The sequence below is a fragment of the Agelaius tricolor genome, unplaced genomic scaffold, assembly GCF_023055355.1.
Source record: "Agelaius tricolor isolate 1412-34295 unplaced genomic scaffold, bAgeTri1.0.p SCAF_15, whole genome shotgun sequence".
NCBI classification, from domain to species: Eukaryota; Metazoa; Chordata; class Aves; order Passeriformes; family Icteridae; genus Agelaius; species Agelaius tricolor.
Genome location: NW_027269275.1, coordinates 13,114,853 through 13,129,147, shown reverse-complemented (window position 1 = coordinate 13,129,147; position 14,295 = coordinate 13,114,853). Strand labels below are relative to the sequence as shown.

The 14,295-nt window shown below is 45.5% G+C and overlaps 1 protein-coding gene across 1 annotated transcript in view; it reads right to left on the bottom strand.

The window, feature by feature from the left end:
• NECAB2 (N-terminal EF-hand calcium binding protein 2) overlaps positions 1–14,295 on the bottom strand; it is a 71,279-nt gene that overhangs the window by 50,776 nt on the left and 6,208 nt on the right. The window contains exon 2 of the mRNA XM_071440455.1: positions 11,641–11,665. Coding sequence (XP_071296556.1) covers positions 11,641–11,665 — 25 coding nt within the window. The remainder of the gene's footprint in view (positions 1–11,640; positions 11,666–14,295) is intronic.

The window sequence follows — 14,295 nt, the reverse complement described above, 5'->3', positions numbered from 1 at the left end:
TGCAGATGGTGCTGGTGCCAAGGAAGGATGATGATGATGATGATTATTATTATTATTATTGCTATTGTTATTATTATTATTCTACACTGCATAGCCTATTGATCTGAATACATTGGTAAAGATTTTGATAAATCTTCAACATTTTGCTGGTAAAGATTTTGATAAATCTTGAACAAAAGTATAAATTCAACCTTTTTTAGAAGCTGGGGAGGGATGTATAAAGGAGAAAAGAAAGCAACTGATGGTATTACAAAGGCGAGGAAGGAAAAGCAGCCTTGCTTAACAAAGTGCAGCATGTTTGAAAGCCAGCAAAGCAGCCAGCTGGAAAAGTAACAGGTCCATGATGAACAGAAGATCCTTTAGAAGGGAAAATAAGCCTCAGTGCACTAATTTTTATTAGCAGACCAGGTCCAGGCCCGTGCTTTGGTTCTGGCACAGCAGAACAACATACAGCCAAATCACTTTGTGCCTCAAGCAGAGCTTCTGTGGGCTCCTGGAGCCAGCACTGAGGCTTAGGGGAAAGAGCCCCCATGGATGTGCAAAGCAGCAGAAGCACCCAAAAGCCACACTCAGAAAGACTTGGAGTCCTGCTGCTCTCAGAGCCTGAGGCTGGAAAGCCAAGCAGGGGCTGAAGGGACTCCCTGGGGGCTCAACACCAGCACCCAGCTAGGGCAGAGACCTGGCCCAGGATCTGCTCTTGGGTCCAAAGCCCAGGCCCAGGCTGGGTCGATTCTTGCAGCCAAGCCCAGCTGCTCCAGGCCTCTAAAGCCCAGCTGAGGGGCAGCAGGAGCGTGGCCAGAGCATCTCAGCATCTCCAGCATTGCAGCTGGCACTGAGCTCTGCTGGGCACCTGGCCAGCACAGACAGCCTGCACCTCTGCAAAGGGTGCAGCAGGGCCGCAGAAAAGAAAGTTCAAAAAATAATTCAAAACTATTTCCACCTCTAAAACTTTCTGAAAGTGGTGCAGAGTTTTTCCAGAGCAGCACACCCCCTTCCCATGGTGCAGCAGCCAGAGACACTCAGGCTCCTCCTTCCCAGCCCATGAACATCCATTTCACTCTTTGATCACACATCCTCCCATATAAAAAGCTTGGCTGTTCTTCCCAGCCCATGAACATCCATTTCACTCTTTGCTCACACAACCTCCCATATAAAATATTGGCTGTTCCTGCCCCCCAGATTATCCTTGCTGGGAGTTACAGATGTGGAGGTGTCATTGTTTCAGCTTCAGCTGTGCCTTTCCCCACTGCAAGTCAGTAAGATACACCTTTCTCTCACATGTATGTTATCTGGTACTTTAAATGAGAAAGATAAGAGGAAGAAAAAGATACCCAGGATTTATAGCTGTTCCTGGCCAATTGCCTGAACACAGGCTGCCAGAACATATTTTCTCACAATTGTCAGGCAAAAATTGCTAGCACATTATGAGGATAACTTGCAGCAGTGTATTTGTTCTGGATTCAATTTTTGCCTTATTTAATTTTAATAGCTGTAATAAAAAATCTTCAATAAATACAGCTGATCTGCAGAAGATACCTAATTAAAAAGGATGCCAGAGCCCAGTGCTCTGTCCCTTGTTCCCACAGCAACAAGAGCAGAGGAGAGCAAGCAAGCCGAGAGGCAGAAGGAGTGCTTCTCCTCCACTAAAGATCTGCTCCCCTTCCCCTGAGGGAACTCCCCAGGGATTAAAGGCAAACATAGGATGGCCCTGCTCCTGAGGAAGAGAAGCAGCAATGGAAGCTCTTAGTGAGATTTAGGTGGTGTGGCAAGAGAAATAACCTTAGCTGAGGGTCACAGAAGAAGCCTGTGGTGGTGGCAAAGGCATTTTAGGGAGTCCCCACGCTCATCACCTCCACCTGGGTGGGCATTGTCATTGTGCACCCTGGCACTCCTCAGCAGCACTGGGAGCACACAGACTGCTCCAGGAGAAATCAGGGTGAAGCATCCAGGCTGGAGCACCTCTGCACCAAGGGCTGAATGGTGCACCAGCCCTCCCAAGGGAGATTCACTGAACACAAGTTGAACCTTTGCATGAAGTCGTCTCACAGCCCCTCCGTGCTTTGAATGCAGTTTGGGAAATGTGGCACTGACACTCCCCCAAGGCAGCAGGACAAAACCAGGCCTTTTGGAATCTCAGTTATGGCACATATTTAATCTGCCAGGATACTATATCCAGTCAAGCTGCAAAAATCCTTTCCAAGCACTTTTAAATTGTGTATCTGTAAAAAAACAAACAAACAAAATACCCCCACCAAACCAAAACCCAAGAAGACAAAAAACCCCAACATTAGCAGAATAAATATCGATTTGCTGTATCTACTTTGAAAAGCAAGATGAGATATTAATGAGACAGATCAAAAATTGTTAAATCCTCGATGTCCATCACTTCCCTGACTTGCCACTATAGCCAGAGCTTTCCCTTTCCCTTGTGCAGCCATTTCCATGCAGAACAGCCCTTCCTGCAGATTCCCTCCTCTCCTGAAACAGGAGCCAACACTCACAGCTGCATCTCACCTCCACATTTTCTGGCTTCCCTGTGGCAGGAGAAGTGCCCCATTCCCCACCAAACCTGCACTGGTTTGTCCCTGTCCAGGTACCAGGTGCTCCTGGTGCAGCCCAACCTCACAGACTCACAAAGATCTCGGGGCTGTCCCCTCTGGAGCAGGCCCAGCTTCCTGGCCTTTATCTCCCCTCTGAGGTTTGCTACCACTAACCTGAGCCAGAGGGACATTCCCAGCACCTGGCCCAGACAAGGAGCTGGAATCAGTTCAGGCCTTGTGTCATGAACTCAGCAGAGATGGCAGGGCAGATTCCCATTGACAAGGAAAATACATTAATATAATATTTACATGCATTAATATAATTTATATGCATTAATATAATATTCCAACTGAAATTGTTATCAGGATACCTCCAGCCATGTCACTCCAGGTCAACAATCCTCATGCTCCAGAAAAACCAGGGCAAGAACCACCACTTTTAAGGCACTATCAATAAAGCTTACATTTTTGGGGTTGGGTTTACAAGTAGGTAATAGCTTATCTATTTTTTTTATTCGTTTTCTCATGCCCTTTGCTGGCTGTCCTTGTGCCATGTACACACATTTGCTCTGCAGCCCCCAATTAAATCTCTCAACTTTGGCTCTGGAAAGAAACCTCTTTAAAAACCCTCTCAGCTAATTGAGCAGCTTTTCAAAGTCTCCTTGGTAAACCACAATCCTTTTATTCCCACTCTCCACAACATGGTCATTAAATCTCTCACAATAATACCTCCTGTTTACTCCTGTCCAGCTGAAGCCCCTAATGAGGCTTGCAGAAGAAGCCCCACATCTCCCAGTCCACAAAGAGAAGAAGAAAACAAACTCCATCTCCTTTGGGTTGCACTGTGTGTCACACCTTACTCAGTGTGCTTCAAAGCTGAAGGAGCCTTTGGAGGCTGCCCTGGGGATCAGAGGCTCAGCCCCAAATTGCCAGGCTGAAGCACAGCCTCTGCTCCACACCTTCCTCCCTGCTCCTCCCAGGGACACTCACAGCTGCTGTTTGTCTCCAGCCCTCTGCACTGAAGGAATTGGAAGGAGGAGCTGAGAGAGAGGGTGGATAGAGCAGAGAAAGAGCATTGCCTGTGAAAATGCACAGACTCTGAACACACACCCCAGAGGCTGAGCACAGCTGCCCTCCCCACTGCCCAGCCATGATAGAGCCCAAACAGGAGCATCTCCTTGCCCTGCCAGGTCAGCACTCACTGAGCACAGGGGGCAAGGTGGGCAGGCAGGTTGGAACCTCACAGAGGGACCAACACAGGCAGCAGGAAGGCCCAGCTGATGGATCAGACTGGAAATCCACCTGTGGGGCAGGCTGGTGGGGATTTCCAATGCAAAAGCTCTGATCCAGTCGGCTCCTCCACTCTGAGCACAGAGATCCCAGCTCAGCAGTGGCCCAAGGGCTGACACTTGTGCCCAGACAGTGCTCACAGGGGGATGACCCTTCAGGTCAGCAGCATCATCTGAGTTTTTAACCAGGCTGAGGTGTAGCCTAATATGCAAGTGTAAAAGCCTGTGTGCTTGGTGTCTGACTGACTCTGAGGTTCAAATCCATTTATTGCTGATGCAGAAATGTCAGGAGGCCCCGAAGGTTACAGCAGTTAATGGCTTTTACCATGGGTTTCGCTCAGCAGCTGAATTTTTGAGAAAGAGTGGAAAGAAAGGCTCAGCAGCCATGAGGAGGGATGGTGCTGGGCACAAAAGGCAGCCAGGAGCTGCCAGCACAGCCCTGGAGTGCAGCAACATGTGGTTGAATATATTTTACAGGCACAAGGCAGCAAGCACCACAGGCAGCAAGCACTCCTGAAGGAGGCCAAATACTCAGTAAAGCTGATTTTCTAAGTTTTTCTTTAAGTCAGGTTTGATATTCTAGCTGCAGGTTTTACAGCAAAAGGGCAAGGACACGGGAGATGGCCACCTGCACTGCAAAGTACCTTGAATAGTGAGGAAAGGGCACTCTGCACAGTGCCAGCCAGGAACCTGGGCTACCAGAGACCAGCTGAAGTGTCAGCTCGCCTGTTGCACTCAGTTTAAACAGAGGAACATTCCCAGCTCCTTATAACCCTGCCAGTCCCATTCCCTGCTCCTGGTGGTCACACTGAGACCAACAGTGGCTCCATTGCCCACTGCAATGAAGGATCTCACAGCACTTTCTATTTTGGCTGCCTGCTCTCCCAGCAGGACAACAGAAATAACAATTTTGGACAGTAATGGGCCATAAATCAATGCTGTGCAGAAATAGGTGGAATATGGGCATTTCTGTTGTGGAAATTAAAGTTTTTGTGCTGTCATATCATTGACTTGAGTTCTTGGGGGTTTCTGGGCTGAATCCAAACCTTGCCCAGCTCAAACCTCCTCTGGCTTAAGCCTGGCACTAAGGAAACCACGTGTGGGCCCTGATTAAAGCCAGGCTGCTGCATAACTCAGCCTGTAGCACATGAGGGTGCAATTGTTTACAAAGTCATAACCCAGTGCACCCAATTCAAGGTCTACTCTGAAGAATTAAGGTAATCCAGAAAAAAAGAGAAAAAAATCCACCCCTTGATTCTAACATGAATTTGCTAACAAGCAACAGGAAGTGGCTTTAGAAGAAAAACAGATTCTAAAAAACTCCCAGCTCTTCATTTCTGCAGCAGATACCCTCAAATCTTTGAAGAATGAAAAAGGCAGCCCTGAAAGGGCAGGAGCAGCTGGGAAGTGCCCTTTCAAGCTGGTCGATGATGAAAATCAAATCACAGAATCTTTTCATAGGTTCATAGTGATGAAGGGTGGATAGAAGTACTGGGCACATCTAATGACAGCCTGTAGAGCATGGCCAGCAGCCACCTTTCACAATTATCTCAAAATTCATCATCTGGTGGATAGGTTTGTTTATTATTTTGGGAACAGCATGTCCCAATTCAAGCAGATGTCCTCCCTTCCAAATCATGTGCTGTGAGCTTTGCAAGGACTTGGAAGCGTAACTGAGAGACCTTGGGGATGATACAGGAGTCCAAATAACTGAAAACAAATTCAAACTTTCTCCTGGTAAATAAAGGTCACTGCACAGTCTTACAAAAAGGTGCTTTTTGATTGTCACGTGAAATCTAGACTATCTAAATGCAAATCTTTTCTTATTTACTTAAAAGACAAAGATAAATACATTCAGATTGGTCATCTGGTCATGGAAGACCTATCAGATTTATCCATAGTAACAAAGCCTGATTCATTACTGAATCTTTCTACTTACATGTGGGAGGCTGCTAATACTGGTTTTGTTATGCAAGAATTATAAATATTCTCACTGAGAACTAATGACTTAATTTAGATGCACCAGCAGGATAGAAATAGCTGAAGGTTTTCCCAGCACATGAGGAGCAGTGGCCATGCAGAAGGTAATTACCTGGCTCTAGAAATAAGTGGTTTTGAAGAGTGATAACCCATTAAAACAGGTACTGCAAAACACCCAAGAGCTCCCAGTTAAAGCACAATTCACCACAGTGACTGTGGGAGGAAGGGTTATGTGTGCAACAAGAAGCTTATTAGGTGTTCAGGGTCTTTTTATTCTGATATCATTTATATATATATATATATATATTGAGTTATCAGTGTCCTAACTTGGCATCTTTTTAAGATCCAATAAAAGCACCCAAAGTTACAATGCCTTAATTTTTCTTCCTTGGTAGCCACGTTATTGAAGTTCAAGTTGCTTACAACCATTCAAGTCCTGTGCAAGTGTATCTTCTAAAAGGGCCTCAAATTCATGGGGAAATGGGGGAAGAGAAGTATTTCAAGTCTTAGAAACAACGTGTGGACAGTTACCAAGCTAAAAATGGGGTCTTTGGATCATCTGCTCACCAGTGATAATTTTCTCCATCCATCTCTCTGTGAATTTCTCTGTGATCCCATGCTACCAGAACTTAAGAGGCATTTTCACTCCATTTTACCCCAATTTCTGTACTAATAATTCAAGATAAGCAAGAGGCACTCAGAGTGAAAGGAAGAAAAGGAAGCATTTACACAGTAACCTGTGTCTGGTTGCATTTGTGAATCAGAGCTCTAGGCACATCCACAGACAAACACACATTTCTTCCCACTGTAGGATCACTAGAGGGGATCAAAATAATTTCTCCAGGTGGGGTCTGGAAAAGGTGGGTGAGAGCTACTACCACTAAACATCCTGCAAATTCCCCAGATCTGTAAGATCCTCAGAGGAACTGTCCCTGCCTATAAACATGACACTGAGGACAGGCACACAGCATTTGTGAAGGGCTGGAAATTGCTGGAAATTGCTGGAAATTGCTGGTAGCTTCACCCATGTGTTCCTCTGGAGGCCCCCTACACCAGGAGTCATTCAGCCTTCCCCTCTGCTGCAGGCCAGGACTCTCCCTGCTCTCCCACCAGCATCCCTTCATCAAGAAATGCCATCCATGGGAGAAGCCTCCCTCTCTTCCTTTGTGTGCTGGTGTTTAACAAGGCTGATTTCTACTCAGCTGACACTTAGGACATGCCTTCCTGAACATTATGAAGAACTTGAGTTCTTGAGCATCTCAAGCTGGGGCTGAGAGATTTGCCTGAGGCTTTTCATTTGCTTGGTTTTGGTTTTCTGCCTTTTTCCAGCTTTTGGAGCCTGTGAGGTCCCCGTGCCAGGGGTCAGCAGTGGCACCATGGCCACAAAGGCACCAGGCAGAGCAGCAGGGCCAGTGCCATGTGTGGGCAGCAGAGCTCCCTCTCCTCACAAGGGCACAGCCCCACTCACAGCTGGCCAGGCTCCCTGGCCAGTTTGTGGTGATGCTGATGTGCAAATGCAAAGCCATTTGTGTTCCCTTCTTGTCAGGAGCTCTCTATGTGCCCCCATGGTTTGTAGTGCAATTTGCTAGGAGACTTGTAGCACTGGGATGTGCAGACCTTTCCTTACACAGAATAGCAGCATAAATCTCATTTAATGAGCTCTTAAGTGACTAACAGAAATCTGTGAGCAGCTATTTAAAGGATAAGCCCTACTGGGATAGGAATGGGCACAATGCCATTGCCCTCATGGCTCTTAACCAAGGAGCCCTTTCCAAACACCAATTCCTGCTCCATTCATGCTTCCTTTCCCCCTTTATTAGCTCTGCTACGTCCTCTGCAGGCCCTCAGCTGATCATTCAGATCACTGAAAACTGAAACCTCCTCTCAGCATTACTCTGGATTTCTTCACACTTCATTGGATTTCATTTCTGATAAGAGGAGCTATTCAGGACAGCATGCACTGAATGGCTTCATTCCCATCCTTCTCTAGGTATAATTTGAAGGGAGAACCAGGACAGTTTGGGCTTGGTCTTGGTACAGAAATCACAAGGGCAGCAACAGGAAGATGCCAGGCTGACTGAACCACAGTATTAACTCATCACTATCACTATCAATACTGCACCACTGCCAGCCCCTCCTGCCATTTTCTGTAGGAGTTTTATAACCAAGGTTTTGGCATATTTCCTTTTGCATCTCTCCTCTTCCAGGCCAGAGGTCCAGGGGAAAGCCCCTAAAGCTCCATTGCCTGGGAAGCCAGACCCGGGGGTGGGTCAGACTGGTGCCCATTGCCACGAGCAGCATCTAAGAATTACAGCAAACCCCACCAAACTAAAGCACAGATCAAGCTGGCTGCACTTTGCATTTGGTTACACTCTAGGCATGGGGGCTGGGTAGTTGCAGTGAGTTGGAGATTTCCAGATAAAACATCAGTTTTTGGGAAGATGCTTATCTATAATGGATTGTTAGCAGTTAGACTGTTCTGCCAAAATAAAACTCTTTTAATCTTTCAAAGAGAATCCTGGGCTATTTAATTGATTAGCAGCTTTCTAATGAGAGGATTAAGTACACAGTAGATAACTGAGATGATTGGCAGCTCTACTGCACCAGCCTAAAACAAGATGCTTCCTTTTTCCCAGCACATTCCAATTAAATGATTAAGTATTGTTTACTGGGACTGGGAGGATTACAAGACAGTAGGTGGATTTATTAGCAGAGAAAGGAAAAACACTCCTACACAAAAGAAAAAGATTATTTTGAATGACTAACAGCCATGCCCCTGCAAAGCATGACTAGATCTAACTGAGTTATTCACTCTCAGGTTACACTCCAGCCCTTCTCCCTTTTTCAGACCATTTGTCAGTTTATCCAGTTATCTCCAATGTGCTCAGCATTTCCAGGTGTCTTATGCAGACCATTTTCTGAGTTTATCATGTAGATAGTTACAAAACTACTTGATATTGTCACTGGGGAAAAGGTTGAGAACTTAGCTCACATTATAGACAGAATCTCACTTCTCTGGAACAGGAGACCAAGATGTTTTTTAACAAGCAGGAGATGCTTCATTAGCAGCCTTTTAGTACATGTAGGCACTGAATCAAATCACCTAAATACAAGTACCTGAACATGGCAGGGGAAATAACATGGTTTGGCATCTTGCAGCAAGAGCATCCAATTTTACATGAATTAACAATTTATGTGAGAAGGTTTGGAAGAAAGGGGGAGGAGGAAGATGCTCTTAATCTCGAGCTATCAGGCTCCATAGTTACCGTGCCTGAACCAGCCACTCTGCTTTAACAAAATATGTACCATGCTGGGGAAAAAAAATCAAAATGCTGAAAAGATTTCCGAATTTATGACCCCTTGACTGCACATTAAATGAGACTACTCCTTATCTTACAATCCCTTCCTTTGCCTTTTAGGTAAGCCTCTAACCATCTGATCTCTGCATGGAAAAGTTAAATGAGATGTTGTAGTTAAACCAGATGTCAAGAGCCGAAGTTTTGTTCAGATTTTTCCCTGCCCTATTTCTGCAGGGTTCCTACACAGGTTTCTGAGAGTGGCTTTGGCACAGCTGAGGAAAGCAAGGGTTGCCAGCTCTGGGGGAAGCTGCCAGCCCTCTCTGCCATGGGAGCTCCCCCAGTGTCCCCCATCACTGGGTAAGGATCCAGATCCATCTCAGCTGGTTCATCAGAACAGCAAAGCCCCAGCCAGACAGGAACCTCTGCAGCTTCTGTTCACAGAAGCACGTGAACAGAGTCAAATATTTTGGTAATCTGTGGACTTGTGTTTTTAACAGTCTGTCCAAGGCTCAGGGCCCCATCCTGGGATTCTGACAAAAATGAAAAGAGTGAGATTTTCGTTTTTCCTCAGAGGGCTGTGCACAGCACCTGCTGGGAGACATAAAAGCAGCAGGCTGATGCTTCCACTGTTCCTTGGAGCTGTAACAGGCAAGGCCATGAATAGCTGAATTTCAACAAATCAATAAATTAAAGTCCAGAATGTCACAGAGAAATTGTGAAAAAGAGATCCCCAGGGATATGAAATACAAAGATATTACCTCTGGAAACCTCTGAGCCCTAGTTTTCAGAGGGGCTGTACCAATGGAAATATTCTTGCACATCTCCTGCAGCAGCTGCTGTGAGCTGCAGGAGGCTGGAGAGGGGCAGTGGGGAGCTGTGATCCCAAAAGGCTGCAGAGGAACACACTGAGCTAATTATAGTGAGTGGCAAACTCTGTTATCCAGAGCTCATCAAATATGAATGGCTGGTGACACTGGTCACCATGGCTAGCAAGTGTCAAGGAAAAAGCAGCATCTAAATAAATGTGAGGAGAAGCCCTGGAGGATGCACAGTCCTTCAGGGGACAGCCCCAGGGTGACAGTGCCTGCTCTGTGGGACTGAGGGCAGGGATGCCCAGAGTGCCCCCTGGCAGGAGCCAGCCTGGGGGGCAGAGCTGTCACTCCACTCCAGCTGCTTTGTGCCAGCCTGTGCCCCTGAAAAGGGAGAGGCAGCATTGATGCCATGGAGAGCCCCCACTGTGCTCCAGGAGCTGCAGGTCCTGTGCACTGCAGGCAACAAGAGTGGGAGCAGGGATGGAGAAAGCTCCTTCACCAAAGAGCCCCTGGCCCTCCTTAAGAGACCCAGCCACTCTCCCTGCACTGAGGGTCAGGAGAGGCAGGACAATTTACCTTCTCTGCCTGTGCTCAGTGGTTTGGTTTCCTCACCCCCTGTAAGTGCAGCCCCTGCTCTCCCCCTTGGCAGTTCAAATACCTGCCCAGCACCATCTCTGAAGCCAGATAGCCAAGAACATAAACTCATGTTTTCTTCTCCACTCTCCTTGCATCACACAATTGCTCAGCTTTTCTAAGCAGCAAACTTCAGTATCTCATTACTCTGTCTGTTGCCATAACCAAGGGCCCACAGTTCCATGGCATTCACTTCTTATTTTGAGCCAGCTGGCAGCACCCTCCTTACCCAGGGGCAGTGAGGATGCCCATCTATGAGCACCAGCAGAAATCAGGTATCTTCCTTCTAAAGCTGGAGGAGAACAACCAAACTCTCCCCTGTGCTCCTCTGCACAACCCTCCCACAGCTCCCTCTGCAAACACACAGAGTTTTGATGCACATTGAATTTTCTTCTTGTACAACAGGGAAAGAATAGATACTAGCTCTTGGGATTCTATCTAAAATAAAACTGATTTTCGGGCTGTGGAAGAATCCTGGGGTTGGGCCCACTGACTCTTCTTTCCTTCAGCTTGTTACCTTTCCAGTTCTCCCTTTCCAAGTCATTTAATGAAGACTCATCCAGGTTATTCCAAACATAAGGACTTGTCTGGGTCAGTGCAGGTGTTCAGCTTTCCACAGGCACAGACTGAAATCACACATCAATGTGTGCTGCTCTTTGATGTATGGTCCAGTCCCTCAGGAACCAAACTATTAATCTTGCCAAGTTAGGTTTGTTTTGCAGAGCTACTTCAAGCTTGCCAAGGGGTGGATCCTCATTTATCACTTACCTGTGATTTATTTTTATATTGTTTTTGTGAAATTGCTCTTAATCTGGTGATTCTCCCACACCAACCTATATACCAGGATCACTTCTGCTCTAAGAACATCTTTTCCAAAAAAACCCCAAAAGCTTTTCTGATGTTTTGAGTGTATCAGCATCAGACTCAGTAAACTGAGCAACATTTAAACTTAACATTTTAAGAATGTTTAAAATGTTAAATAGTTAAACATTTAAACATTCAAATACTTGGATGTTACTATCAGGAAAAACAGTAATACTGATAATAGTCCAATCAAGAAATGTGAAGTATGAATGCACAGACTTACCATTTTTGTCAGCTCTTCTGAAAATCTAGAATTGAAAGAGAGAAAGAGAAATGTGTTAACTGTTGTCCAGCATGGGGGTGAAGCCTTTTGCTAAGCCCCACACACAGGGCAGGTTCAAGTGCTCCAACCCCTCAAGACCCAGTTCAGGGCTTTACTGAGCTCACCCTCCCCAAGACTCAGCTCATCTCCCCTAGAACAACACAAATTACTGGTGGAATAACTGGAATAACTGGTGGAAATGCTTTCAGCACTTCCAGCACCTCCCTCACTTAAAGCTGAAACCATGAATCCAACACCAGAAAAATACACACTAAAAAAAAATCTCAAAAGTCACGCAGCCAGTCCAGACAATTTCTCTGGAATCAATAAAATCTCAAACCAAGTTTCACAGCTCTGCACTTCTGAAAAAAAATTATTTACAACATTTTTTTTTAAAGCAAGTCTCCTGCGTGGGAAGGAGATTATATTTAGACTTAAAACTACAGCGTGGAGAACAGCCCACAGAGAGGAATCCAATGGCCATTTCAGAAAGAAAAAAAAATTGCAATAATGTGTAGTACTGTAGAACTTGCCAGGGAGAAAGAGAGCAGAAACAACTGCAACTTTTTTCACCAGTCTCATCTGAGGAATTGTCCCCTAACACTGAAATCAGCTGGTCCCTTGGAGGGCTCTTGCTCTCACTGAGTTTTTAGCCACACACACTGATTCATTAGCTAGCCCCCCTTACTTGATGCATATGCATTACTTCATTTTACACAGTCACACCCCTTAAGAAAAATCCTCTCATGGATCTTCAACATTTGGTGTCCTTTGTAGGTGGCTGTTCCTTGGCCCCCACTTTTGAGTGAGCCAAATACCTTTGTTTTGCATAACTTCTACTTTGTCACCCCTGCAGAGCTGAGCTGCCATCCTGCTTGTGTTTTGCATGACTTCTGCATCCCTAAATTACATCCTTCATCTGCTTCTCCAGGGCTGTGCTGTTTTGCTCTACTGACCTTGCCAATAAAATGCAATTAATAGCAAAAGGCCTGTGCAAAGGCTGGAAAATTACAGGTGCCTGCCAAAAATGGCCACTACCACAGGTTGGCCATAAATTACCAAAATATTAACATGGGCAGAAAAGGTAAAATATTCTCATCATCTCTTCAGGCCTGACCCTATTAATTTGAGCAAGAACAGAGATTTTAGTTGTGCAAAGAAATTTCCCTGAGGAGGGAATAAAAGCACCGGCAAGACAGATCAGAGTCTGCCATAAAATAGAATCTCATATTTTCTGGGTCACAAAACCATTAAATAAAAAAAAAAAAAATACCAGAAGAGAAATTGCTGCACAAAACAAGAACCCCAAGAGACAAATTGAATTGCAGAATATGCTACTTGACTGAATATGGCTTAATTAAGGAACATTAATCATTCTTTTGTCCAAAGTCCTTGTGAGGCTCTGCAGCCTGGGGCAGAGTCAAAGCAGGACTCTCTGGTGTACTTCAGCCTGAGCCAAACCAAAGTGTTGGGAGTCACAGAAACTGCCTGCAAGGATTACAGCTTGTGACCACACCAAAACCCCTCTTGTGCTGATCTCCATTTTCTTAGAGAAATTAGAAGGTTTAGGAGGGAAAATCCAACCTCTCTCCACACTTACAGATTTCATTGATGTTAAATTTGGGGTTTGAAAGGCCAGCCAGTCATGGCTTGTCTATGGGAAGAAGGAATAAATCCCAGCAGGACCCCAGCAAGCTGCATGGCTTTGGCACACATCCCTCACTGTGCCCTGCCCACTGTTTGAAATATTCCTCTTCTCATGGCTTGGACACCCCAAATCCTCACTCCCCATGAGCACCTCCAGAGGAGGCAGCTCTCTTCCTGGATGCTGCTTATTTCTGGGCTTTTTGTTTCATCAGCACATCCCTCTGTTGCTCTTCCCACTGCTTTGAAACCAAGGTATTACAGCCAGTCTCACACAGCAGGAACCATGCCTGTCCTGAGGTCCCATGGGAGATCACCATCCCACTAAGAACAGCTGGCAGAGGGAGAATGGCAAGGCAAAACCAATAGGTAAAATGGAGATTAAAAAAGGAGAAAGGCTCAACCTGCAGTGCTCTGCTCTATGGAGCTGTTTACCTTGCAAGGAATACTTGGAGCAACAGGAAAAAAAAAAAAAAGAAATGGAAGAATTGCTTAGAAATTGGAGTATTTATATCCAGCTTTACTAAGTGAATATTTTAGGGCTTTAACTGTCCCAGACACTCCCTAAAGTATGACTATTAGTAAATGAACACATTGATGTGTTGATGAAAGATCACATTGGCTGTGTTACTTATCAAAGTTTATTCTACAGGACCAAGCTGCTTGGCTTTTATTGCTAATGAGCAGGATTTATTCTTTCAACTTAATTGAACCACCTAAAATTTGCACACATAAAAAAAAAATTAAACTGGGACACCTGGAGGGAAAAAACAATTTAAGATAAAGTCATCTGTCAGCACAGGCAGGCACTGCATCAAGATATGAGCCCTGGAATGAGCATCGGGAGCCTGATAAAGATGTAATATAGTCTGTGATAGCTTGGCAGTGCTGCCAAAAATGCTGCTGCTGTGAAGACCCAGGATTTATGTTCCAGCTCAGCAGAGTGCCCTCCCCCACACAGCCCAAAGACAC